The sequence below is a fragment of the Primulina eburnea genome, chromosome 8, assembly GCF_022965805.1.
Source record: "Primulina eburnea isolate SZY01 chromosome 8, ASM2296580v1, whole genome shotgun sequence".
Taxonomy (NCBI): Eukaryota; Viridiplantae; Streptophyta; class Magnoliopsida; order Lamiales; family Gesneriaceae; genus Primulina; species Primulina eburnea.
In genome coordinates, this window is record NC_133108.1 from 6,670,041 (window position 1) to 6,697,107 (window position 27,067).

General features: G+C 35.6%; 2 protein-coding genes and 1 long non-coding RNA gene across 6 annotated transcripts; 2 read left to right on the top strand and 1 right to left on the bottom strand.

The window, feature by feature from the left end:
- Window positions 1-610: 610 nt before the first annotated feature.
- Window positions 611-1,132, bottom strand: LOC140838936 (protein LIGHT-DEPENDENT SHORT HYPOCOTYLS 10-like). The gene has a single exon (XM_073205564.1). The coding sequence runs from the start codon at window positions 1,130-1,132 to the stop codon at window positions 611-613; it is 522 nt and encodes a 173-aa protein (XP_073061665.1).
- A 12,183-nt stretch (window positions 1,133-13,315) lies between these two features.
- On the top strand, window positions 13,316-16,234 carry LOC140838754 (uncharacterized). The gene is made up of 3 exons (XR_012119656.1): window positions 13,316-13,987; window positions 15,160-16,034; window positions 16,174-16,234. It is a non-coding gene; the product is annotated as an uncharacterized lncRNA (long non-coding RNA).
- Window positions 16,235-22,887: 6,653 nt separating this feature from the next.
- Window positions 22,888-27,067, top strand: LOC140838753 (uncharacterized). 4 transcript variants are annotated; one of them, XR_012119655.1, is made up of 5 exons: window positions 22,888-25,159; window positions 25,251-25,348; window positions 25,761-25,916; window positions 26,023-26,153; window positions 26,235-27,032. XR_012119655.1 is itself a non-coding variant. In XM_073205287.1 (4 exons), exons 2-4 carry the CDS (start codon window positions 25,708-25,710, stop codon window positions 26,256-26,258), a joined length of 303 nt encoding a protein of 100 aa, XP_073061388.1. In that variant the 5' UTR covers window positions 22,888-25,159; window positions 25,251-25,707; the 3' UTR covers window positions 26,259-27,067. The 4 variants fall into 4 exon arrangements, 1 of the variants encoding a protein (XP_073061388.1); XR_012119654.1 differs by having other exon boundaries at window positions 25,757-25,916; window positions 26,235-27,025; XR_012119653.1 differs by having other exon boundaries at window positions 25,251-25,916; window positions 26,235-26,998.

The window sequence follows — 27,067 nt, forward strand, 5'->3', positions numbered from 1 at the left end:
AACAATGTAGAGTGCGAACCGTTTGATAAGGAATTATCTGTATTATTATATTAAAAATGTGATCATCATATTAACTATTTTAGAGGATATCAAAATATTTAATTTCATAATTACCTTTCTTACCTCACTAAAAACCTCCTCAAGTCACTCCATATTTTACATAGAAAAAAATCTAAACAAAACTTCTCTTTTAAACAAACAACTCTTCTAAATTGAAAATAATTTCGTGTTAATTGATTAATATTATTTGGTCAAATTAAAAATAATAATAACACATACAACACGTGTGCACCTTTTAATATATAGTATATATTAATTGTCGATCGTCTATTCACTATACGTATGTATGCAGTTCTCATGAGTAAATGTTATACTCAGGTGCACACCAAAACTAGGGTTTTTTTGTTAGTGAATCTAGGGCATTTTTATCTTGTCGGCATCCCCAACATCGGTTTCTGCTAAACTATGAGCAATATCAGTTAACTGATATTTTTCTGACATATTTGATGGGACGGACTGAAGATTAATTAATTATTTAATCATATGGCGATGAAAATCGAGTGAGAAATCTACCATTTTATTTATTCCACGGCAGAAGGGCTAACTTGATTCAAGCTGGCGGCTTTAGATTCATGATCGGATGTTTTACTCTCTTCCTCTTCTTCTTTTCAAACACAATCCCTCTTGCCTGAGCTTGACACTCCTTCACTTCACGCAAATATGCCCGAATCGACACGTTCCCGAAAGGGTTTCTCTCCGGTGATCCACCGTTCTTTTCGTAAGCTGCCCTGAGTCGTCCGATCAAAGCATCGAGACTGCCCCAAGCCTGCCTTAACGGGCAGGTGCAAGGCTCCGGCTGATCAGGCCGGCCAAAGAACACACAACCTTGTAAATGAACCTTGGTCTTTCCGAACTGATCTAAGTATCGAAGGAATTTAATAACATGGTTACAGTTGCATTGAGATAAAGAGAGAGGAGGCTTCTGGGTTTCCAAGTACTGCCCGAAAGAGTTCCAGTCTCGTCTCTTTTGGGATTCATAGCGGCTGAGCTGCCGCGGTCCCTGAATATTGTTGCCCTCGGAGGTTCCAACATGATATTCGTTTGAGATGATTGTTGCAGAAGAAGAATTCATGCTTATTTTCGGCAATTGGAGAAAAAGAAAGTGGGTGGGGGACAGAAATTACTGCAGATGGAAGAGTACGGTGAACCTTGAGAGAGATGAGATCAATCATGCCTCACTTTGTTTAAGTAGACATGAAATATTGGGGCCGCTGCCGATACTTCGTAATCCATCATCATACCGTACCTGCATGAATTAATTCTTTTACATATATATAATAAATTATTTTATTATTAACTAAAATAATTATTTAAGTAGAGTAGTTTTCATCGTTTGAACATTTGTAATATTCTCTATCAATTTTATAGATTATGGATAATATCTATACATAGTCATAATATAAAAAAAAAAATTATCGGTGGTTATTTGATGCCTGAATTCCTCTAATATTATATAGGGTTAGTTCGTTGTTACTCCAATGGTTGATTCAATGGCTACACGAACCATAATATTTTTCTAATATGATAAAATGCATGGAACAACAAGAAAAAATGCATGTAATTCATTTACTGTCGTTGAATAAATCTTAGAACAATGTCGTAAAGGTAATACTATATGTATCGGGAAAAACTTGTGTGGGGCGGTCTTACGAGTCGTATTTTGTGAGACAAATATTTTATTTGGGTCATTCATGTAAAAACACAACTTTTTATGCTAAGAGTAATACTTTTTATTGTGAATATCGGTTGCATTGACAGGCCTCACAGATAAAGATTTGTGAGACCTTCTCACAAGAGACCTACTCAATTTATCGATGGACAATTAATTGCAACTTGTCTTTATTAAATACACCAGGTACAATACGCTATCAATTGGCATTACTTAGTCTTTGAATATGTGGTTATTTAATTAATTTATTAATTAAACGCATATATGTATACTGATTTCATAACTGTAATCAGAGTTTAATTTTGTGGTTAGGCTATAAACATATAATTTTAAAAGATTTGAATATTTGATTTATTCATTCTTATTATTGAAATTTTTATTCAAAATATTTAGATAAAATTCAAAACATCCTAACTGAAATATTATTTCTCATTTGCAACTTTGTTGAATCACGAGTTTGAATCCACAACTCTTACTAGCGTCAGCGCAATTAGAGATGGCAATAGATCAGATATAAGTCAAGTCCACTAAGACCCGAGACCCGACCCATAATTGTTTTTCGAATTACACATATCCACCCTGGGACGAAGTCCTCTATAATACTTGATGATCCAAACCATGTTACATTTTGCTCAAACAAGTCTCGTTTGCAAAAATTATTAAAAAGTAAATTCCATAAACACCATACATGAAGAAAATATAATAAATCACTAAAAACTTTCGATCATATATTTTTTAAAATAAAAAAAATCATCCACATATCATTTTAATCATTTATCATGCTTGATATATAATTTATTGTCGATTCCTTTAAATTAAAATAGATGAATTGAAAGTTTTATCAATGATCAATTGTATTTTGTTCATAAATGATGTTTAGTGCCTTTACTTTTTAATAAATTTTGTAAACGGAGCTTATTTGAACAAAGTGTAGCATGATTTGGAACATTAAGTATGACAGATAATTTTGTCTCATCCGCCCTGACCGTTAAAATTTACACAGTTACACTCATACGATCATACCTTGTACAGACCCTCGATTATTTTTTGGTTAATTATATCTGAGAATAGCCTGGTGTATTATATTATTCAGGCACAAAGTGAGCAAATAATCGAATTCAAATTTATTTCATACTGAAACCTTGTACAAAATATAACCAGTTATAAGTGAGCGCAATGATGTACTAGGTTTTTCATAATTGATGTACGTTTTAGCAGTTGATTTTAATATTAGATTAAGTTTTTATCGATATTCAATAATTTTTACTTTCTAGTATTTATTTATCATGCCAGGCATTTAATTCCTTCAAAATAATGTTGCAAAATTATCGTCCAAGGGGTGATTGGAAAACTAATGAATCATCAAGTTTGTTGTGAGATGGTATCACAAATTTTTATCCGTGAGACGCTTCAACTTTGTCAATATTTACAATAATAAGTAATATTTTTTGTATAAAAATTAATATTTTTTTATGAATAGCCCAAATAAGATATATGTAGGACCGAGCGTTTGTCGCTTTACCATAAGCTATATATAGCTAGTGGTTATGGTGCAACTCAAATCTTTTAAACCACACAGCAGCACAAGTATCACGGTTCGATCACTCTACCAAACAGAAACAATTATTGCACCCAACAATATCAGTCTCATAAAATTGACTCGTGACACCTCCTCACAAAAATATTTGTGCTAATGAAAATAGTTCTAGCATTTAGCACGTTGTTTTCTAGGAAAAAAGTGGCTACTCCACCTAATCGGTGAAGGTATTATAAGTTATAAAACGCATTTATTTACACTTAATGTTTTGCGATCAACTCCAGTTACGGAGATAATACAGCGATAGGTGGAGTAATCTGCGATTCTTGTGACTCTTTAATCTTGTTTATTGTTAAAAGATCGAGGAAAATGATACTAAATATAAAAAAAAGGATTTTATAATTAAAACAGATGAAAAAACATTCATCCTAAATGAATGGGACGAAGGGAGTAGTTTTGCTCCGGAGGTGCATTAATATCCACAAATAATATAAAATCTTTGATATATAAAAACTTGATAGAACTGATTTACTTTATTTATATATGTCGTAAATAATAGTCGTTTTTGCTGGAGTTTTTGGCCTATTTCCCCTACTTTGTTATATACATACCGGTAGGAATCTGTCTAACCATCCGTTTTGACCGAAAGGTGTCTCTTTTAAATTATTTTCGTGACCTTCTATAATTTATAATCAGTGTCTTTATTAAATTTAGAAACAGCAAGAATCTCACGGGGCTAATGATAATTTCTATGTCTTAGTCATATATCTTATACTTAAGTTTAAGAACTAATTAATTATATTACACATATTCTGAAAAATACGATGAAGGTTTGTTTATCTTAGCATCTTTTGTGACTTTTCGATTTCATCTTATTTGAGCGTAAAATATATATTCTTTACTATATTTTTGGGATAATATTTTATATATAACTATCACTTCAATACAAAAAGTATTGAAAAAATGGTACCATATATATCAAGTGTGATATCTCATGGATGAGCCCACTACCCCTAGCTCATCCCGAGCCCAAATGAAAGACAAGCCCCATCAAGGGCCCAGGTATTCTTCTATAAATACCAGGTTTGAGGATATGATATTCCATTCAATATATTGTTTTTCAGCAGCACCCTTAGCTGCTCTCTACTTATATCATCAGTCTCTGACTTTAGCGTCGGAGGGGCTACGCCAGGACATCCTCATGGCTCCCTTCTAACAGTCTTATTTCGTGATTTCAGGCTCGAGACAATTTTGAAACCTACGTCTGGACTAATGACACTTACTGGAATCAGACCCTAAATTTCCCATGCGTATCAGTTGGCGCCATCTGTGGGAAATTTGGACAGAGACGTAGAGATGTCAGGTAGGAAATGGAGTAGAAGAACTAACACATCATTGTCGCGTCCTCATATGGGACCCGAACAATCTCGTGTTGAGACAAGACATGAACAACAGCATCTTGAGACGAGGCATGAACAACCCCGTCAAGAAACAAGAGCTAAGCAACCCCGTCATGAGACAAAGGTTGAGCCACCCCGTCCTAATGAGAATGTGAGGAACTTGACCCTGGAACAGTTGGGCCATTTTATTACCCGGACAGTGGAAGAGGCCATGAAGATGAACCAAGAGTCTATGTTCGTTGAAGAGCAGGCCACTCGCCAGAAGCGAGGGGAAAATGCTGAGGGCCAGAAGAGCAGGATTGAAGAGACACAACCCCTCCCAAGCGAAGGGAAGAGAGAAAGTTTTTTTTCACTGGCCATTTTGGAAGAAGGGCTTCTTCCAAATTTCCGGCAGTCGAATTTGGGAGAATACGATGGACGTACTGACCAAGAAGAACATTTGGAAGGTTTGAGAACGCAGCTCTGTTGCATCAGTATTCAGATGGAGTTAAGTGTAAGATGTTTTTGGGCACGTTTGTGAGGTCAGCTCAACAATGGTTTAACACCTTGCAGCACAATTCTCTACGATCTTTCAAGGATTTTTCTGCTGCTTTCTTGCACAGATTCACTACCAGCAAGAGACGCCAGAGAAATTATTTGAGCCTGTTTGTGATGAAGCAGCAAGAAGCTGAAACTCTGCGAGAATTTATCTGGCGTTTAAACGACGTGGCACTGGATATACTAGATGTTTCCCCTGACATCATGATAAGTGTCTTTACCCAAGGACTGAGGGGAGCGGAGTTCTTTAAATCATTGGTCAAGAAACCTTCATCAAATTATGATGATCTGTTATCTCGGGCGGAAAAACATGTAAATTTAGAAGATGCCCAGCATCATAAGATGATGGAGCAGTGGCCTGGGGGAAGTAGAGTTGAGGGAGCGGAAAGAGGAGGCAGGAAGAGAGGTGCGGGCGAGAGGGAGGAGGATAAAGCTAGGGGAAGACCACAATTCTCATCCTTTGTTCCTCTGGATAGGAGTCGTGACAAGGTGATGGAGGTGAGGGAGCCCGAGGGGAGGTGGGAGAAGTTGCAAAAGGTTGAGAGAAGTGTTAGATTGCCTTCGTAGGACAGACGAGAAAGATCCTCATCCGGGAGTCGACAGAGGTCTCGCCTGTCCCCTAGGCATGGTCAAGGCCCTCCGTGGATAAATCAGAGGCTCGGGGAGCAGAGAGAGGAACGTCGAGGTCAAGATGTCCCTCAGGAGCTCGTCGAACCGAGGGGAATAAATGAGGATAACCACCATATTAGAGAAATGATTCATATGATCTCGGAGGGTGCTACTGATGGAGACTCTAGGCGAGCAAAGAAGGCGCATGGGAGAAAGTTGGAGAACTTTGAGATATCTTGGGGTGCATACTTACCACAAGACCAAGTCATTAGCTTTGAGATATCTAGGGAGTGCAATGACGAGGGAGAAGGAAGTGCGTGCATAGTTGAGAGGCGAGTGGAGAAAGAGAGGTAGGCGTGGCTGCGAAGGGGTGAGGATGAGATAGGCAAGACGGGTGATAGGCTCGTAATAGTTAATATTTTATTTTCATATTTCCCGTTATTTCAACCTCCGATATGTTTAATTGATACATTTTTGTGTAATTTTATTGTAGGAGGAACTTTTACGGTCTTGGAGCAAATTTGAGCTAAAAAGGTGATGTTTATCATATTTGAAGTTTCCAAGATAGCGTTTGAAAGAAAATGGCCAAACCAGAAGAGGTCCGGGAATAAGGCGTGGCCACGCCTTGTGATGATATTTCAGCTGCCAAAAATTACAAAGAGGGAAAATATAGATAAAATATTATCTATTATATTATATTTTAAGAATTAGGTTAATTAGAGATTAGTGGCTTTTAGCAAAGATTTTGGACCCAATTTTTCCTTCTTTGACCTACTATTCACGTAAGAGGAGGCGGAAGCACAATCAATTCACTTTTGAGAACTCACCCTCCTCTCCAAAAATCTCACGTGAAGCACAAGGAACAAGGGGCTCAAGGATTTTCTCTCAAACTCTCTCCACACTTTTAGGCTAAGTTTTATTTCTATTCAAGGGATATTTTTACTATTTCGATTTATCACTGTGAGGTTTTTTGCACTTTAATTTAATATTCGTGTTTTGTTCAAGTATTCGTTGATTTATGATTTATTTATATGAAAGTTATATCTCGGTTAATCTGACAATTTAATTTGATATATAATTTTCTACTGCTATCCATGAATTCAGTGATCCGTAATTGTCATGAACGATTGGTACATGAGTAGCGATAGATTAGGTGTGTTGTGCTATCATAGCATATTTAATCTAAATAAATCAACGAAACTCGATCTATCAATTGCAGCTATCTCGATTGTTAGATTTAGGATTAACTGTTTTCACAAAACGAAAATGCTATTTTTAATTAATATGGAACGCTATCGTGCCCAGTTAATTATTAATAAGTTTTGACTGGATGCTGGGTTTGTTCAATTATTTTAGGAAAACACAAGAATTTTAGCGGCTATCCATATAATTCTAAAGTTAATTGCTTGTAATTGCATGAATAAATATATGTTCGCCGATGAACAGTGATACAATTGAATAGTAGAAATCCCTTGAATCGAGCTTGGTAATATTAATTTTCATTTAATTAGTTTTTCATCTTGATTTGTTATTTCTTCTTGCATGTTAAATTAAATCTAGTATTTTATTTAATTCATATCCAAAATCCCCCCTTTATTTGTATTTTACTCGAAAGGAATTATCCCCCGTTCCCTGTGGATTCGACCATACTGACCATTACACTAGTTTTATTTAAAGAGTAGGAATTTAAGTTTGGTGGCACAACGACAGCACACCAACGGGACGACGAGTCGATGTAATGAGCAACAGAGGAAAACTGCATAATTCACGCCTTGTAAACCAAGGACAACAAAATAAATCGAACTTCGAACCTACGATTCAGTTGGACTCGGGAGAAGGGGAGACTGGTGATACCCCTGGATGGGCCCACTACCCCTGGCCCATCCCTAGCCCAAATGAAATATAGGCCTATCAAGGGCCCAAGTATTCTTCTATAAATACCAGGTTTGAGCATATGATATTGCATTCACTATATTCTTTTTCAGCAGCACTCTTAGCTGCTCTCTACTTATATCATCGGTCTCTAACTTGAGCATCGGAGTGGCTACGCCAGGACACTCTCCTGGCCCCCCTTCTAACGGTCTTATTCGTGATTTCAAGCTCAAGACAATTTTGAAACCTGCGCCTTGACTAGTGACAATTGCTGAAATCAGACCCTAAATTTCCCGTGAGTATCAAAGTGATTAAATTATTATTTATTGAGATTCTCTACATTTAAAAATCGATAAGTAAACGCAAATTACATATTAATTCAGTTTTTTTTTCTTATTTGGGGAAATTATTTTTAAAATTTGAAATTTAATTTGAGGAATGCGATACATGATAAGTTATAAAAATTTTAAAGGAGGTATTTATAAAATGTAGATCGGAGTATTTCAAGAATTTATTTGATTATTCAATGTCAGTAATATGTAGAGTTTTATGAATTAATAATTAAATATTACAATACAAGGAATAATTCGGCTTATACGTTGGTCTCATCTCTCCCGTCTCTGCCGCAAAATGAGCCTTGTGTTCTACAGTCAGGATTTTTAAGATAGTCTTTCTAAACTGGGTTTTTTTTTATAATTAATGTAAAAAAAAAATTCAAAAATAATTTAATTTTTTTTTTTTGCAAACTACTTTAATCTGCGCTACGCTTTGTAAACGCGGACGCTCATCCACGTGGCCGAGCACTGTATATTTTGAGTGGGTCTTATGTGAGACCATCTCACGGATCTTAATATGTGAGACGGGTCAACCCTACCCATATTCACAATAAAAAATAATACTCTTAGCATAAAAAGTAATACTTTTTCGTGGATGACCCAAAAATAAGAGATCCGTCTCACAAATAATACCCGTGAGACCGTCTCACACAAGTATTTTCCGTATATTTTTATTATTATTTATTATTATTTTATTATTATTATTTATTATTATTTTGTGATGGGCACTTGTCCACATAAGCTTATTATTATTATTCTTTATTATTATTTTAAATAATTAATTTAATTCAAATTAAAAATATAAAATATAAATATTTATAATATATGTTAATTATAAATATTTTGTATTATTTGGTTCGGTGATTGAAAAATTAGAGATATGAGAGGATTGAAAAAAAACGTACATAAAATCAACATTTTAAAAATATGAGAGGATTGAAAAAATATTTATTGTTCCATTTTAAAAATATGAGATGATTAAAAATATGAGAGATATGAGAGAATTGAAAAATATTTTTTATTTTTAAATTATTGTTCCAAGAAAACGTACATAAAATCAATTGTTCAAAAAGATATTTTAGGAAGACCTATTTCAAATTCTCTCAAAATTATATATACACATATTTCATAAAAAAATTTAATTGTAAAACATATAATTATATATAATGGGTTTATTATTATTAATAGATTTATTAAATAAATCAATCTATAAAAATGAGAAGGCCAACAGTGGAGGAAGCAAGCAAGCATTAATAATTACTTGTATAATATATTAATATTGTATTTTTATGTTGTGATTAATATTTTATTTTAATGTTGTGATTGAAATTCAATTGATAATAATAGCTTAAATAGAAAATAAACAATGTACATTTATAAATAGAATGAAAATATTGTAATTCAGTGTAAGTTTTATCGACAATATATGTTAAAGTTAAACATATTATTGGTGTATTGATGAATGCAAAAACTTGTGTAAAACGGTCTCACAGATCGTATTTGTGAGACGAATCTCTTATTTGGATTATCTATGAAAAAGTCACTACAAGAAAAACGCCATACAACAACACACATACGACAACGATTTTTGTGCAAAACCGTTGTCGTAGAGTTTTTAACAACGGTTTTAGCCAAAACCGTTGTCTTTTGGGGATCAAAGACAACGGTTTTTTAAAACCGTTGTCTTTGAGGGGCCAAAGACAACGGTTTTAAACAACCGTTGTCTTTGGGGGGTCAAAGACAACGGTTTTTGGGTCAATGACAACGGTTCTATGAACCGTTGTCTATTAGCGTGTTATTTTGGAAATGGTTCTATTACTTTTTATTGTGAATATCAGTAGGGTTGACCCGTCTCACAGATTGATATCCGTGAGACGGTCTCACATGAGACCCACTCATTGATGAATGCCTACTATTTTTATTCTCCTTAATTTTCTCCTTTTAATCCTCTCATATCTCTAATTTTTCAATCACACAATCAAATAATACAATATATTTAATAATTAACTTATATTATAAATATATATATATATATTTTCATTTGAATTAAATTAATTATATTAAAAATAATAATAGCATATTTATAAATATACTTTCACGTCGTGTGAGTTTTTATGTTGCGATTGAAATTAAATTAATAATAATAGCTTAAATAGAAAATAAACAATATAAATTTAATAATAGAATGAAAATATTATAATACAGCTTAAGTTTCATCGATACTATATGCTAAAGTTAAACCTATTATCGGTGTATTGGTGAAAGACTACTATTTTTATTATCTTTAATTTTCTCCCTTCAATCCTCACATATCTCTTTAATTTTCTCCTTTCAATCCTCTCATATCTCTAATTTTTCAATCATCCAACCAAATAATACAAAATATTTAATAATTAACATATATTATAAATATTTATATATTTCATTCGAATTTAATTAATAATTAAAAATTATAATAAATAATAATAATAATAATAATAATAATAATAATAATAATATATTCGAATTAAATTAATTATTTAAATTAATAATAAAAAACAATAATAACAATAAGCTTAAATGGACAAGTGCCCATCACAAAATAATAATAAATGATAATAATTAAATAATAATAATAAATAATATTCCATGTGGACGAGAGCGCTCGTCCACGTGGAGAGTCCGCGTTTTGTAAGCACTAAGCGCGGATTAAAGATTAAAGTAGTTTTGCAAAAAAAAAAAAAATTCAAAATTATTTTTGAATTTTTTTTAACATTAATTATAAAAAAAACACCCTTCTAAACTTCACACTCCAGCCCACAAATTTGTATGGTTATGGACTATATAATACAATATTATAGCTGATTTATCTAATACAAAAAATTTTGTTAGACGATTTTATGAGTCAATTTTATAAGACAGTTCTTATATTTTGCTCATTCATTAAAAAATAATATTTTTCATTATTAATATGATCAGAGTTGACGGATCTTTCCGTCTCACAATTATCTTTCTATATATAAATATATATATATATATATATATATTTCATAATGGATTTTTTTAAAAAAAATATATTAAAAATTGATTTATATGAAATAATTTAATTAAATATCCAAACTAAATTCAATTTGGTTGGTTCAGATTAAGAAGTAGTAATCTATTTGACTCAAGTAAGATATAATGTTTATAACCTTACAAAATTTATAGTCAATGGAAATAATGTATGACTTAAATATTTTAAATCGTATAACAATCAAATATTTATGCATAGATAACATAAATTAAACTATGTCAGACTTCTATAAACCTGCAAATCTAGTATTGACGGTGAATTCAAAAAAAAAATTCTACCAATTCATTACTGACAAGTTTTTTTTTTTTTTTTTTTTTGTTAATAAGAGTAGTGGGTGAGATTAATCAGTAATTATTTAATAAAATGCAAAGAAAAAATTCTTCCAATTCATTATTGACAAGTTTTTTTTTTTTGGGTTAATAAGAGTAGTGGGTGAGACTAGTCAGTAAATATTTAATTAAATGCAAAGATACCTAACACGCTCCTACATGAAAGTCAAAAACCCTTAACTCGTAGTCTCGTACCAAGAATTTAACTGAGGAAAAAAATTGAATCAGATATGGAAATCTTGGTTTATTTGTTTGGACAAAGGAAATAAAAAAAGATTTGATCCGTTTTATTTAAAATCGATACAAATAATTTAAAGAAATGTAAAAATATAGGATACGCTTTTTTTCTTCTTTCTTTTGACAATAAATTTGTAACTTTTTTTACGGGAATAGTTTGTAACAAAACATACCAACTGAGAAGAAAACTCATCATCCAACCACACAAAAGATGTGAGATAAAAACAGAATGTGCTATAGAATGAATTACGATATTAGCCAATCTATGTTCATGAACAACGTCTGTAATAACTGGAGTCATCAAACGATCTTGAATTTCTGATGCACACTTTATAACGTAGCTAAAATCTTCATGATAGGCCGCAACTACTTGGATTGCCAGAAAAGAATCTAATGCAACTTGGACATCCTAGAAATTCTTGTTGCTAACCTTCCCGGATAGCCAGTAATTCTACATGAACAACCGAAAGAGGTTTGTTTATCTATTTACCAAATACCAATAGGAGCCATTCTTATCTATCCCGTAGCACCCCCGCCCACACTGTATGGATCCAGCCTCTCACTAACACAAGCATCCACACTGAGCTTAAATGTGCTGCTACTCGGTGGTTGCCATTTCTTCTCAGCATTTCGATTATGAGCTGCACCTGGGTGATTCTCGATTGAACTAGCAATATGGAAATCGGATAATAGTGTCATCCACCATACGAATACACTTAGGTAACGTTTGGTTTGTTTGATTAGGTTGGTTTATTTTTTTTAAACCCACCTAATCACTCGTTTGGTACGTTTTTTATTTAACCAAGTCAATCCCTCCTATGAATGATTAGGTTATATTAGATAGGTTAAAATAATACCTTCTCACCCCTTAGGATTATTTATCCCACTCTTAATCCATCGTATTTTCCAATTTTACCCTTCTCCTAAATTCAAACTCACCGTTACTTCCTTCCAACGACCATCCACTGGCAACCCCCGCCAAAGGCCGACCACCGCCGCCGACCACCGTCGCCGGTAACCACCGACCACTGCCGCCGTCGACGACTGCCGGCGGCGCAGCAACTTCCGACCGACGACCGCCTCGCCTCCGGCGTCCACCGCCAGCTGCCGACCCTGCCGACCACCTCTTCCGGCCGTCCACCGCCAGTCGCCGCCGCCGACTGCCGCCGGAGTTGAAGGAAAAAAAAAAGAGGAAATGACAATTTTGTCCTTTAATCAAAAAATTCAAAATTATCCCACACTTAAAAATCTTACCAAACAAAATACTATTTTACACTCTATATTACATTTCTACTACAATCATTTTCTTTATCATTTACATACTAATCATTAATTTATTTTATCGTCCAAACCAAACGCTGCCTTATCTTCATAGATTGGGATGATATATATAAACATATGGAGCATATTTTTTTCTTAATGTATAGAACATATTAAATTTATTATGAATATGTTTATTGTGAAACGCTCACAGATTTATATAGTGAGGTTAGTCGACTCGATCCATAGATATCATGAAAATGATATTTTTGATGTAGAAATTAATATTTTATTATTATATTTTGAGTCAAGTCGGATCCCTCTAATGAAATTAATTGGAGAAAAAATGATATGAGTTTTAATTTTTTATTTATTATTTATTTATTCTTATCTTAATGTGTGGAGTAGATTCAAATAAATTATTGTTTTAGATCAAATAGGCATGGAGAGTGAAGTAGCGAGTCTCTTGGGATTCCCCGTTTCCTGCGATCCTTGGTGGAAGAACGATGCCGTCGGTGAGATTGGAGGTGAGAAGTGAGTACACACTCGGAGCTCCGGACCTGTACGGACAGGTTAACAAGGAAGATCCCAAGGGCAGATTAGTTCGTTGTTCAGCTATTCGTTTGTGGGTTGAAGTTCTTTTTTTATTTGCTTAATATGACTAAAATTTAGTTTGGTTCTTTAATTGGTTTTATTTGGGAACTGTGCTTTACTTTCTTGATGCTGGCTCGCACATTTTTCCTGTTGTAGTGAGAGTTGTTTGATTTCGACTTTGAATTTTGGTCGTTTCAAGTTAATGTTGTTTCTGAGAATTCGATTTGATATGTGATCGAAATTACTTTTCCGATTTTTTCAGTTTTGCGATGGGTTCGACGCATTACTTTGCTAAATATGTAAAGCTTTCATTTAAATGGTCGAAAATTCGTATTGTGTGATAAATTTAAGTGCGAATCATACTAATTGAGCTATGAAGTCCAGGAATAAGGATTGTCAAAACATTTAGGCGCATGCACAATGCAATGCACCTATCCACTGAGCAAAAGGGTTGGAGTAGGACTGTAGGAGAGAGGTTGGCTGCGAGTTAGAGGTGAGATGTTTCAGAACAATCAATGTAAATTTGTTTCAACAACATTTCCTGCTAATCTTGGATATGCACAAGGATGATAACTTTAATGAGTGAGTCTTATGTGAGACCGTCTCACGGATCATAATCCGTGAGACGGGTTAACCCTACACATATTCACAATTAAAAGTAATACTCTTAGCATGAAAAAAGTAATATTTTTTCATGGGTGACCCAAATAAGAGATCCGTCTCACAAATACGACCTGTGAGACCGTCTCACACAAGTTTTTGCCAACTTTAATTTGTAGAAAGTCAATTGGACATCTATTTTCTGAAAAATGAATATATCCTTAATTCCAATTGTAGGGGCATTTAAGGAGTGATTTGTATGTTGATAAATTGATGTCAAGTAGAAGGACATAAGTTTTACGTCTCATGGTTGTTAAGATTTCATGAATTAGGACTTTCTAGTAGTATTTCGCATTTGACCAAGGAACAGTGACCGATGACAGTTAAGGAAAAATATTTTTATTAATTATTATCTTTGATTATTTGATACATGGTGTCTATAGGTGAGATTTTCGAAAATGGGTTTGGTGGGGTATTTTTACTTATCAAGTAATATTTTAAACCGGTACGCAAATTTTAGCAAGTCGGGGGACTTTTTAAGGGTTCGGACAATATTTTCAAAAACATACTTAAACAAAATATTTTGCAAGGGTGTTTTTGGGCTTAATGGTCCTACTTTAAGTTATATTGGGCCTAAACTCCTACTACTCCTAATTAATTTTAACTAAGGGTCATTATACTAATTATATTACACCAAACCTACCCCCAAAAAAATCCTAAACATCCATATTACCATTCGACCGCCCCTTCCCCATTCAGCAGCAGCAAGTTTCAAAATTCAGCAGCTTGCCTAATTTTCTCAAGCTTTTTCAAAAGATTTCTTCCCCGTTCTGGTGCACGTTCTCCGCAATTATATCAAGGTTTTCGTGTGTAAATATGCAAAGGCACGCCCTAAATCTCGTTTTTCTCATTATTCACATCATTATAAGTTGATTTGTATGTTTTTGCATGAGGGATTCTTAGGTCTATCGTGTGCATCAGATTTATATGGTTTTGACATGAAATATGCATACTCTTTTACATGCAACTCACGTTTTCGCTTGTGCGTGTGCAAGGGGCTGCTAGACCTAGGTTCCAAGGGGGGGCTATACTAAGTTGACTAAGGCTGAGAGTGCATCGGTTCATAGTAAAGCAAGGGGTCGATCGGTTTTGGCTCGGGTGAGTGCATATTCGGTTAGATCGGAAAAATAGAAGGGCGCCGATGCATGCAGGGGCGGAGGTAGTTGTTCTTGTACCCGGGCTTTAGCCCGGGCAGTCCAAATTTTTTAAAAAAATTTATATGTAAATTTTTGTATAATTTTGGATAAATTTGATATTAGCCCGGGTAGATCAATTTTAAATATTAAAAAATGTTAGAGTTTAAAATTCTAGCCCGGGTAGCGCCAGATTCCTGGCTCCGCCACTGGATGCATGGGACGTCCAGGGACGTGGAGAAGGCCTTGGTGGGTCTGAGACACGGTCTGGAGCAGCTCGTGCACGGCTGGTCTCGGGTGGAAGGGAGATCGAAGGAGCTAGCCGCAAGTTAGGGTCGAGTGATTGGATTTTTGGGCTTGCATCGCTGGAATCGAGTAAGCTGCGTGCATGGGGCTGAGGGCAGTGGTTAGGTCGGTCTAGGAGGATTCGGTGGTGAACTAGGAGAGGTTGGTTCGAGTCTGGTTCGGGTTGGTTGAGAGTGTGGTAGAGTTCGGCTTAGGAATTCGTTTTGGGGTTTTGGTCGTAGAGGGTGGTGCCGTAGCGCCCGATGTTCGGCCCTTGTAGCGCCGCAGCGCTGGTGCATGGCGCCTTGGCGCTGACGGTTTAGCGCTGCGTTAAATCGGGTCATATGGGATTAGCGATGGTTAAATTGGGTCATACGAGGTTTGAAACTTGAGCAAAAAATGAGGTCAAATCCCAGGATAAAAAAGTATCACGAGGTCCATCATTTTCTACCATGGTGGAAGGTAATTGCTGTTTATGCTCTTTTGTGTGTGGAGTTGGAAAAGGAGAAATAAATTGGGGGAAATGGTGACTTTAGATTTGTTTAAATGAAAACTACCGTGATGTTGATCAGTAATAAATTTGCAATTTTTACATTTGCAGGGTTCACTCAACTTAATGTTGGTGGGAATTCTACTTCTCAGTGACATGTTCAAGTGAGGATGTTGGAACTTTTCAAGTTCGCAATCTTGATTTTGATGTTAACAAAACTTGTTATTGTGTTTCTAACATATTTACTCAAGTGTGAAGTTGCAAACACAAGAAGCAAACCGAAACTGAATTCTGCACAAACTGAATTTCTGGCGAGCTTCTGTATTTTGAAGATATCTCTCAGCTGGATGATCCAAACGACAATCCGCCAATTGGACTGATTAGAAAACTCAATTTCGAACAAGTTGTATTTCACGTCAGTTGGGCAAAATCGGATGTTATCATGGCCTAACTGATCGCTGAACCACCGAACTGATCACACGAAAACAGCAATCAGTTGGGTTTGAGCAGCTGCGGTATTTTGGTCATATCTCTCAGCTCAGTCATCGAAACGAAGCGATTCAGTATGCGTTGGAAAGACAAGACAAAGATCTACAAATCATTAATAGAAGTCAAAGTCTGAATCGAAGCTTAAGATGCTGCTAAATGGCGATGAAGCTACTGGTTCTGCACAAACTGAAATCAGCTGGGCTGATTTCAGCACACCTGCTGAAACTGAACTGACCCACTGAACCAGACTAACTGAAAGACCAGTTGAGTTGACCAGAGTTGACTAGTTGACCAGTCGGAAAAATGCCCAGTAAGCTGAATTTGACCGTTGCACTTCCCGAAACAGTACAGAAACTTTCCAACGGTCATATTCTTGTGTCTAACGTATATATCATTGTTGGGGCTTATAAATACAACATCTTGAAGATCAAACAAGAGCTTTTTAAGGAGATTAAAAGCATGAGCACTTAGCATGAAGAAATCAGCTAGTTGAGAGCACAAGCCCTTGTGTGAGGATACTGAGATGTACACTGTAATGATAAATTCCTCACACACATTCACTCACACTTATACAAGAGAGTTGAGCTTCAAAGATTAGTTGAGTGAGTCTTGCACAAAGACAATAAACTTGTGTATGTAGTCTTTGCATATGAGACATTAAACAATATGCTGATTGTGAGGTGCTGCCTACAATCTTGAGTGCTAGGAGTTCAGTTTTAGGCAGTGGGTAAGCCCTAGCTGAATGGGTTTGTACAATGAGTTGTATAAATCAAAGTCTTCTAGTGGATCCTTCCCAAGGGGAAGAAGGGGTGACGTAGGAGTGTTTGAAATCTCCGAACATCCATAAACAAATTCGTGTCTATTTCTTTATTGCATTTACTTATCATTTCATAGTTTTAAAGATGCATTGTTGAAGCATTTTATGTGTTCTTCAAATACCAAAATATTGTACACCAAGTGTTTGATAAAATGCTTCAACTGAATATTTTAACTCATTCAACGTGCATATATTTTAAATGGTTTAAAAATTATTTATTCGGTTTCTACGAAGGATTATTTCGAGTATTTTCCGCTTGGTTTGAACACCAAACTCGATTTAATTCATCGGTGTTCAATATTTCAAGAACCGAGCTATTTTAGCTCAACGATTACCCCCATAATCGATCCTATCAATTGGTATCAGAGCGGGTTGTTCTTGAAAGAACATTGAAACTGATTTTGATGTTTAAAATTCATTATTTCAGATTTTTTACACATATATATGCAAAACTGAATTTTCGCGCAGCTTGTAGCGACCATGGGAAAACTGACATATCTCCTTGCTCGGGTGTCCAAATGACAAACCGTTTTTTGCGTTGCAAACTAGACTCGTAGAGGTTTACAGCGGTATAAAATTTGCAGCCTAATTATGCTTGAGAAAATGCAGTTTAATCTTTGAAGACAGAGCATATGTGCTGCGGCAGAAAATGAGCCATGGAGAAAATTGGTTAGTTATCCCTCTTCTTTTATAATTTTCAAAATTTCAAAAATATAGGGGGAGAACTCATTATAGTTTTAATGAGTATGTTATTTTTAAATATTGTGGGGGAGAAAATTTTGTGCACAAAATATTTTGAAAATGTGACTTTTTGATTCACACAAAAAGGGGGAGAAATATGTTAGTTGAGTTGATTGTTTATTAAAGTTTTGTGATCATCAAAAAGGGGGAGATTGTTGGAACTTTTCAAGTTCGCAATCTTGATTTTGATGTTAACAAAACTTGTTATTGTGTTTCTAACATATTTACTCAAGTGTGAAGTTGCAAACACAAGAAGCAAACCGAAACTGAATTCTGCACAAACTGAATTTCTGGCGAGCTTCTGTATTTTGAAGATATCTCTCAGCTGGATGATCCAAACGACAATCCGCCAATTGGACTGATTAGAAAACTCAATTTCGAACAAGTTGTATTTCACGTCAGTTGGGCAAAATCGGATGTTATCATGGCCTAACTGATCGCTGAACCACCGAACTGATCACACGAAAACAGCAATCAGTTGGGTTTGAGCAGCTGCGGTATTTTGGTCATATCTCTCAGCTCAGTCATCGAAACGAAGCGATTCAGTATGCGTTGGAAAGACAAGACAAAGATCTACAAATCATTAATAGAAGTCAAAGTCTGAATCGAAGCTTAAGATGCTGCTAAATGGCGATGAAGCTACTGGTTCTGCACAAACTGAAATCAGCTGGGCTGATTTCAGCACACCTGCTGAAACTGAACTGACCCACTGAACCAGACTAACTGAAAGACCAGTTGAGTTGACCAGAGTTGACTAGTTGACCAGTCGGAAAAATGCCCAGTAAGCTGAATTTGGCACTTCCCGAAACAGTACAGAAACTTTTCAACGGTCATATTCTTGTGTCTAACGTATATATCATTGTTGGGGCTTATAAATACAACATCTTGAAGATCAAACAAGAGCTTTTAAGGAGATTAAAAGCATGAGCACTTAGCATGAAGAAATCAGCTAGTTGAGAGCACAAGCCCTTGTGTGAGGATACTGAGATGTACACTGTAATGATAAATTCCTCACACACATTCACTCACACTTATACAAGAGAGTTGAGCTTCAAAGATTAGTTGAGTGAGTCTTGCACAAAGACAATAAACTTGTGTATGTAGTCTTTGCATATGAGACATTAAACAATATGCTGATTGTGAGGTGCTGCCTACAATCTTGAGTGCTAGGAGTTCAGTTTTAGGCAGTGGGTAAGCCCTAGCTGAATGGGTTTGTACAATGAGTTGTATAAATCAAAGTCTTCTAGTGGATCCTTCCCAAGGGGAAGAAGGGGTGACGTAGGAGTGTTTGAAATCTCCGAACATCCATAAACAAATTTGTGTCTATTTCTTTATTGCATTTACTTATCATTTCATAGTTTTAAAGATGCATTGTTGAAGCATTTTATGTGTTCTTCAAATACCAAAATATTGTACACCAAGTGTTTGATAAAATGCTTCAACTGAATATTTTAACTCATTCAACGTGCATATATTTTAAATGGTTTACAAAATTATTTATTCGGTTTCTACGAAGGATTATTTCGAGTATTTTCCGCTTGGTTTGAACACCAAACTCGATTTAATTCATCGGTGTTCAATATTTCAAGAACCGAGCTATTTTAGCTCAACGATTACCCCCATAATCGATCCTATCAATTGGTATCAGAGCGGGTTGTTCTTGAAAGAACATTGAAACTGATTTTGATGTTTAAAATTCATTATTTCAGATTTTTTACACATATATATGCAAAACTGAATTTTCGCGCAGCTTGTAGCGACCATGGGAAAACTGACATATCTCCTTGCTCGGGTGTCCAAATGACAAACCGTTTTTTGCGTTGCAAACTAGACTCGTAGAGGTTTACAGCGGTATAAAATTTGCAGCCTAATTATGCTTGAGAAAATGCAGTTTAATCTTTGAAGACAGAGCATATGTGCTGCGGCAGAAAATGAGCCATGGAGAAAATTGGTTAGTTATCCCTCTTCTTTTATAATTTTCAAAATTTCAAAAATATAGGGGGAGAACTCATTATAGTTTTAATGAGTATGTTATTTTTAAATATTGTAGGGGGAGAAAATTTTGTGCACAAAATATTTTGAAAATGTGACTTTTTGATTCACACAAAAAGGGGGAGAAATATGTTAGTTGAGTTGATTGTTTATTAAAGTTTTGTGATCATCAAAAAGGGGGAGATTGTTGGAACTTTTCAAGTTCGCAATCTTGATTTTGATGTTAACAAAACTTGTTATTGTGTTTCTAACATATTTACTCAAGTGTGAAGTTGCAAACACAAGAAGCAAACCGAAACTGAATTCTGCACAAACTGAATTTCTGGCGAGCTTCTGTATTTTGAAGATATCTCTCAGCTGGATGATCCAAACGACAATCCGCCAATTGGACTGATTAGAAAACTCAATTTCGAACAAGTTGTATTTCACGTCAGTTGGGCAAAATCGGATGTTATCATGGCCTAACTGATCGCTGAACCACCGAACTGATCACACGAAAACAGCAATCAGTTGGGTTTGAGCAGCTGCGGTATTTTGGTCATATCTCTCAGCTCAGTCATCGAAACGAAGCGATTCAGTATGCGTTGGAAAGACAAGACAAAGATCTACAAATCATTAATAGAAGTCAAAGTCTGAATCGAAGCTTAAGATGCTGCTAAATGGCGATGAAGCTACTGGTTCTGCACAAACTGAAATCAGCTGGGCTGATTTCAGCACACCTGCTGAAACTGAACTGACCCACTGAACCAGACTAACTGAAAGACCAGTTGAGTTGACCAGAGTTGACTAGTTGACCAGTCGGAAAAATGCCCAGTAAGCTGAATTTGACCGTTGCACTTCCCGAAACAGTACAGAAACTTTCCAACGGTCATATTCTTGTGTCTAACGTATATATCATTGTTGGGGCTTATAAATACAACATCTTGAAGATCAAACAAGAGCTTTTTAAGGAGATTAAAAGCATGAGCACTTAGCATGAAGAAATCAGCTAGTTGAGAGTAGGGGTGTTCAACGGTCGGTTTGGTTCGGTTTTAATAAACTTCGGTTCGGTTTTTCGGTTTACGGTTTTTCGAATGCCTAATCCTAAACCAAACCATTTTAATTCGGTCCGGTTTGGTTTTTTTGTATTACGGTTTGGTTATTACGGTCGGTTATTACGGTTTGTGTAATAAATTTAATTATAAATAAAGTTGTACGTTATAAATTTTAAAAAAAATATAATAAAAAACCACAATCAAATTTGTTTGATTATCTTACAAAAACCAAAATAAAGTAATCAAAAATAGGCATAGCTATCATTCGTGTTACCAATTTGTCAAGTATCTCACAAACATCAAAATAATAAAAATTACAGCAATGACAATTATAAGCAATTTGGAATTTGGATATATTGATAGTGAATAATTCCAGCAATGGATTTATCAACTCTTGCAATAAAAATTCTCATGTGTATGGAAATTAAAATATCAACACATTATAAAAAGAATAAGTTCATATAAATTAGATCAACTTAACAAACCTGATTGCAAGTCACAACTATATAGCAATAATGCAAGAATATCTTCCATCATTGATAAAATCTAGAAAAATTTAAAAACAAGTATCATCAACCGATAAAGAATAAAATAACTATAACATTAAAGATATGAGATATATAAATTAGAGAGCAGAGAACTACCAAAGCAACACATGTTTCTTCTTCTCCAATCTAGACTTGTGTTGTTGGTTTATTGAAAAGGAAATGTGTGAAGCAAGGCACAAGCACAACAATTCAACAAAGGTGTGCGACTGCGGCTGAAATTTTGAATGTCAAAACTAAGTTGGGACATGTTGGTTTATTTTTAAGTTCTATTTTTAATTTTTAAGTTGGGACATGTTTGGAGTACAATACAATAAAAAAAACAAATAATTCTCATATATTCGGTTTTTCGGTTTTTTCGGTTTTTTTTAAAAAAAACCGAAAACCGAACCGGAAAACCGAAAATGCGTAATATAGAAACCGAAACCGGTCAAATAACCGAAAAAACCGAACCGTAAAAACCGAATTTTACGGTTCGGTCGGTTTTTTCGGTTTTAACCGAAATTTGAACACCCCTAGTTGAGAGCACAAGCCCTTGTGTGAGGATACTGAGATGTACACTGTAATGATAAATTCCTCACACACATTCACTCACACTTATACAAGAGAGTTGAGCTTCAAAGATTAGTTGAGTGAGTCTTGCACAAAGACAATAAACTTGTGTATGTAGTCTTTGCATATGAGACATTAAACAATATGCTGATTGTGAGGTGCTGCCTACAATCTTGAGTGCTAGGAGTTCAGTTTTAGGCAGTGGGTAAGCCCTAGCTGAATGGGTTTGTACAATGAGTTGTATAAATCAAAGTCTTCTAGTGGATCCTTCCCAAGGGGAAGAAGGGGTGACGTAGGAGTGTTTGAAATCTCCGAACATCCATAAACAAATTTGTGTCTATTTCTTTATTGCATTTACTTATCATTTCATAGTTTTAAAGATGCATTGTTGAAGCATTTTATGTGTTCTTCAAATACCAAAATATTGTACACCAAGTGTTTGATAAAATGCTTCAACTGAATATTTTAACTCATTCAACGTGCATATATTTTAAATGGTTTAAAAATTATTTATTCGGTTTCTACGAAGGATTATTTCGAGTATTTTCCGCTTGGTTTGAACACCAAACTCGATTTAATTCATCGGTGTTCAATATTTCAAGAACCGAGCTATTTTAGCTCAACGATTACCCCCATAATCGATCCTATCAGAGGATATACTAAGATCAGATATGGGTGAACACTCGAATTTAGACTTGCGAAATGGGTTTGGCTACGTTGAAAGTGATTTTTGTTCGAGTTACTCAATCCAACATGAAGAACTAGAGTCTCGAGAATCTGTCTTTTCCAGCAAAGAGACATGACAGTGATTTGCTACATCACAATTCTCTTGAGCAAAAAGCTACAGATATATATGATGATGGTCTTCAGATCCGTCCATCACAAGACCAGCCTAACTATAATTCATCTTATGTTACTTGGGATGAAAAGACGGATACAGTTGAGTCTACAGCACAAGAGTATGATACCAGTGGCACGACGCAGGAGTTTGATCATGATAGAAATACAGTGTCATGTTCCTCAAAATTGAACTTTGAAACTGGGGGTGTTAATGACTTTAATATGCAAACTGTTGACAAAAATGATATCACGCCGTGATGAAGCTGTGCCAACATGGAGTCCGGTGATATCCTTGTTGAAGACATTGACAGCTGATTGATTTATGGATGCACTTAATAGTTAATACCATCGAGTCAGAGTTTGAAACTGATACAAATTGCACTAAAAAGAAAGAAGCTTGTCACTCTGATTTGGATGACATAGGAGCAGATGGTAGAGTGGGTGATCTCACAAATTATAACTTGGAATACCAATCTTTGGAATCTGAATGTAATGTATTGGCCTTCAGTTCTACGATCACTATAAGTTGTGAACAAGATCCCATTTTGGATCTCCAAAATCCCATTCTACAGCTTACAGTTCTATTAATGGAGGAACCGTGAAAACTGATTTGACGGATGACAAGAATCTCCAATCAGCTTTAAGAACAGGGGAGTCATTGAATCGAGGAGGTCCGCAGAAAGTTGACCCTCTCTAGAAAGTTAACATTGATTATGGTGCAGTTGAAGGATGTTTTTCAAATTCCATATTGTCCGACTGTAAAGATGATATATCAGGGTTGCCAATTACCCATAGAGCAAGGAGCAGTTCTGAGTCTCAGAAGCCTGCACCAGAAACTTCTAATGCGACTTCTGTCATGTTCTGGACGAATGGTGGCTTACTAGGCCTCAAGCCATCAAAACCACCGGATTTCAGTTGTCCAAAAATGATGATGGAAAACATCTTGCAAAATTCCACCTGCTGATTCAGCAACCAGACATGGAAATACTGGGAATTCAATTTATCAATGTAATGACAGTTACACTGTAGCCAGTACAGCGGCCTCTAGAAGTCTTCTACCTAGATATTCAGAATACCAAGCTTCCAGAAATCAGCAAGTTAATAGCACAAGTTCTTCTCGTATTTTTTAACTTAGCAATAGATTGTTTACAATGGGAGCTAACGGGAAACTATTGCACGATCATAATGAAAGCACTAGCCCAGCTATCAAGCTACCGGTGCCTTTGAGCAGAAAAATAATCAAAAGTTGCACATCAAACATTTTCAAGAGTCAAGACCATTTCAAGACCCAATAGGAGGTGAAACTCCGGTACTTTCTCCTTCAGCATCTCCTCCACTTGATCACACGAAAATATCATTCCAACCAATTGATGGATTTGAAACTTCCAAGCTGAAATTAAAGTTTCCTGATAGAAACGGTAATAACGAAAGCAGCAGTTGTATCTTTCCTTCATTTCAGTTGGTACCTGAGGTGTCTGGCACTTTGCAAAATAACGGTTCAGACTCAGATGATGACATATTCTATAGATCGTCGCCTTCTCTAGAAGATGGTTGTATCAGTCGTTAGTCAGGATCAAATTCTGATAGGTGGGAGTCTGGCAAATCTCCCTGTACCAAGGACCGTGATTTTTATGATTCTTTTCTCCAAATCTCTTTGACAGATTCTGTTTCAACAGTTGGTGATGCTGGGAGGAAAAACCATGGAGATAACCTTGAAAATAGCAAACTTCTGTCTCCTTTTGTTGAAAATGGCGTGCAAAATTCTGAATCTCAGCATTCATTTGATCTTCAGAGCTCAGACACCCAAAATAGCTCATTCATGGAGGAACATACAAAAAGCGTCAATTCACATTACCCTTTAGGACCACAATTTATTAGTCCTGGCTACTCCACCTCTACCTCCTGCGCAATGGCGGGGTATGAAGCCCAATCAGAATGCTATGGATGACAATTCTGAGGCATTGTCAAAAGCCTCTAAATATGTATTTGAGCTTAAGCTTTCAGGATCTACCGTGTCTCAGCAACCTAAGCCAGGCCATTTGAATCAACATCATACTTTTGAGAACGCAGACATACAGAATAGTGAGGTCAACTATTTTGAGTCCCCTTCATATTTCTTGCTATTTCATTTAATATTTTATGTTGAAAAGAATTTATAATAGTGATTTATGTAAACAGCAATCTGCGTTGCTCGAGTCTGATGCAAAACAAGAAGACAATCGGCAGAAGGGCGGCGTAGATAAAATGAGGACTTCCTGCACCAAATAAGAACAAGAGTGAGTTGCCAGAAAATAGTGCTATTTTCAAGCTTTTGACTTGAGTTTTAGAACCTTGCATATACTAATGAAATTGAGTTCGAGTTTTTGAACCTTGCATATACTAATGAAATTGAGTGGTTCTTAAGTATTAGTACCTTGCAATCTTCGTGTAGATATACAGAGAGAGATATGGGAGTCTAGGTATATTATCTTTTCCTTATTGACCGGGTTCATTATTTGACCGTCAGTTCACCCAGAGAGTACTCAAAATTTCAATGAAATTGGAAGTAGAAGTCGCGAAGATATGTCACTTTTCAGCTTCTGGTATTAGAAACATGACGTCATCTTAGTTCTCTAGTTTTAAATTTTTTAATAATATGTTTGTTATTGTTGGTGGATTGAACTTCTCTGCTCCCACATTCATAGTCAGTGCAGACCTGGCCAAGGTCTGGGTCTGGCCCGGACCCGAACTGGAACCGACCCGTTGCACTGGCCGGTTAACCGGGTCAACGGGTTTGTGCAATATGTTGGGGATGAAAACATCAAAGTCACTGCCATTCTGGAAAAGGCATATGCAGTTCGCCAGGTAACATCACATTCACTAATCAAAGGACTATTCAGAAATCTGAAACAAAAACAAAAGTTGACTTGGCCTTTATTTATCTATTTTTAACTTTCTTTTACACATTCAGGCTGTTGGCAGTGATCATGATAGTAATTGGAGTGACCCTTGAGTATTCTCGTCCCAAGATGATGGTACAGGTACCCTGGAAACTGAATGTTCGTAATTAGAGTTTCAATTTCCAGATTAGGCCTTGCTGAGGTACATATTTGTAAATAACCCGTTCACGTTATGCAATTAATTTAATGGGTTTTTTCAACATTATTTTTTTATGTTGGATAGCTTCAAATATGTGGTGGGACTTAAAGGTGGAAACTGAAGTCCTACTGTGATTATCGAAACTCGGGGCTGAATAATTGACTGATACACGCGTGATGCTTGGATGTGTTTGCTGCTTTTTATTATGGGTCGATTAACTGTGCAACAGTTGTAAGTTTTTCGCTGCCCAGTTGCCCACTTCAAAATACTTTACTGTACTTCCAATAAAAATAGGTCTCTTGTGAGACGGTCTTCCGAATCTTTATCTGTGAGACGGGTCAACCCTATCGATATTCACAATAAAAAGTAATACTCTTAGTATAAAAAGTAATATTTTTTCGTGGATGACCCAAATAAGAGACTCGTCTCACAAAATGCGACCCGTGAGACAATCTGACACAAGTTTTTGCCTACGAAAATATATATTTACTTAACACTACATATTCCGCTATTAAATATAGTATGATTTTTAGCTAATTCATTATTATGCTAACATTACTTATTTTCAACTTCAAAATATTCCACAATGAGTTTGTTTAAACTTGTCAAAATTCTCCATCGATACCACTTTCCGTCAAACCAAACCAAATGAAACCAACAATGCCGGAAAAGGGCCGAGTAGATGGGATTGTTGAGTGTGGCGTACATTTATCAAAAGTTTGAATTTGTCAAACAGGGTTTGACCAGTTGCATGCTACTATGTTGGTCGTTCAGGTTTATCCACAGGAAAAAGTAACGGTTAAAAATGCGGGAAAAGAGCAAAAATTTAATATGATAAAACTCCAACGGAGTTTACTGAAATGAATTCTTTTTTCCTTTTAATTTAATTCTCCGGATGTACTTTCTCCCCATCTGAA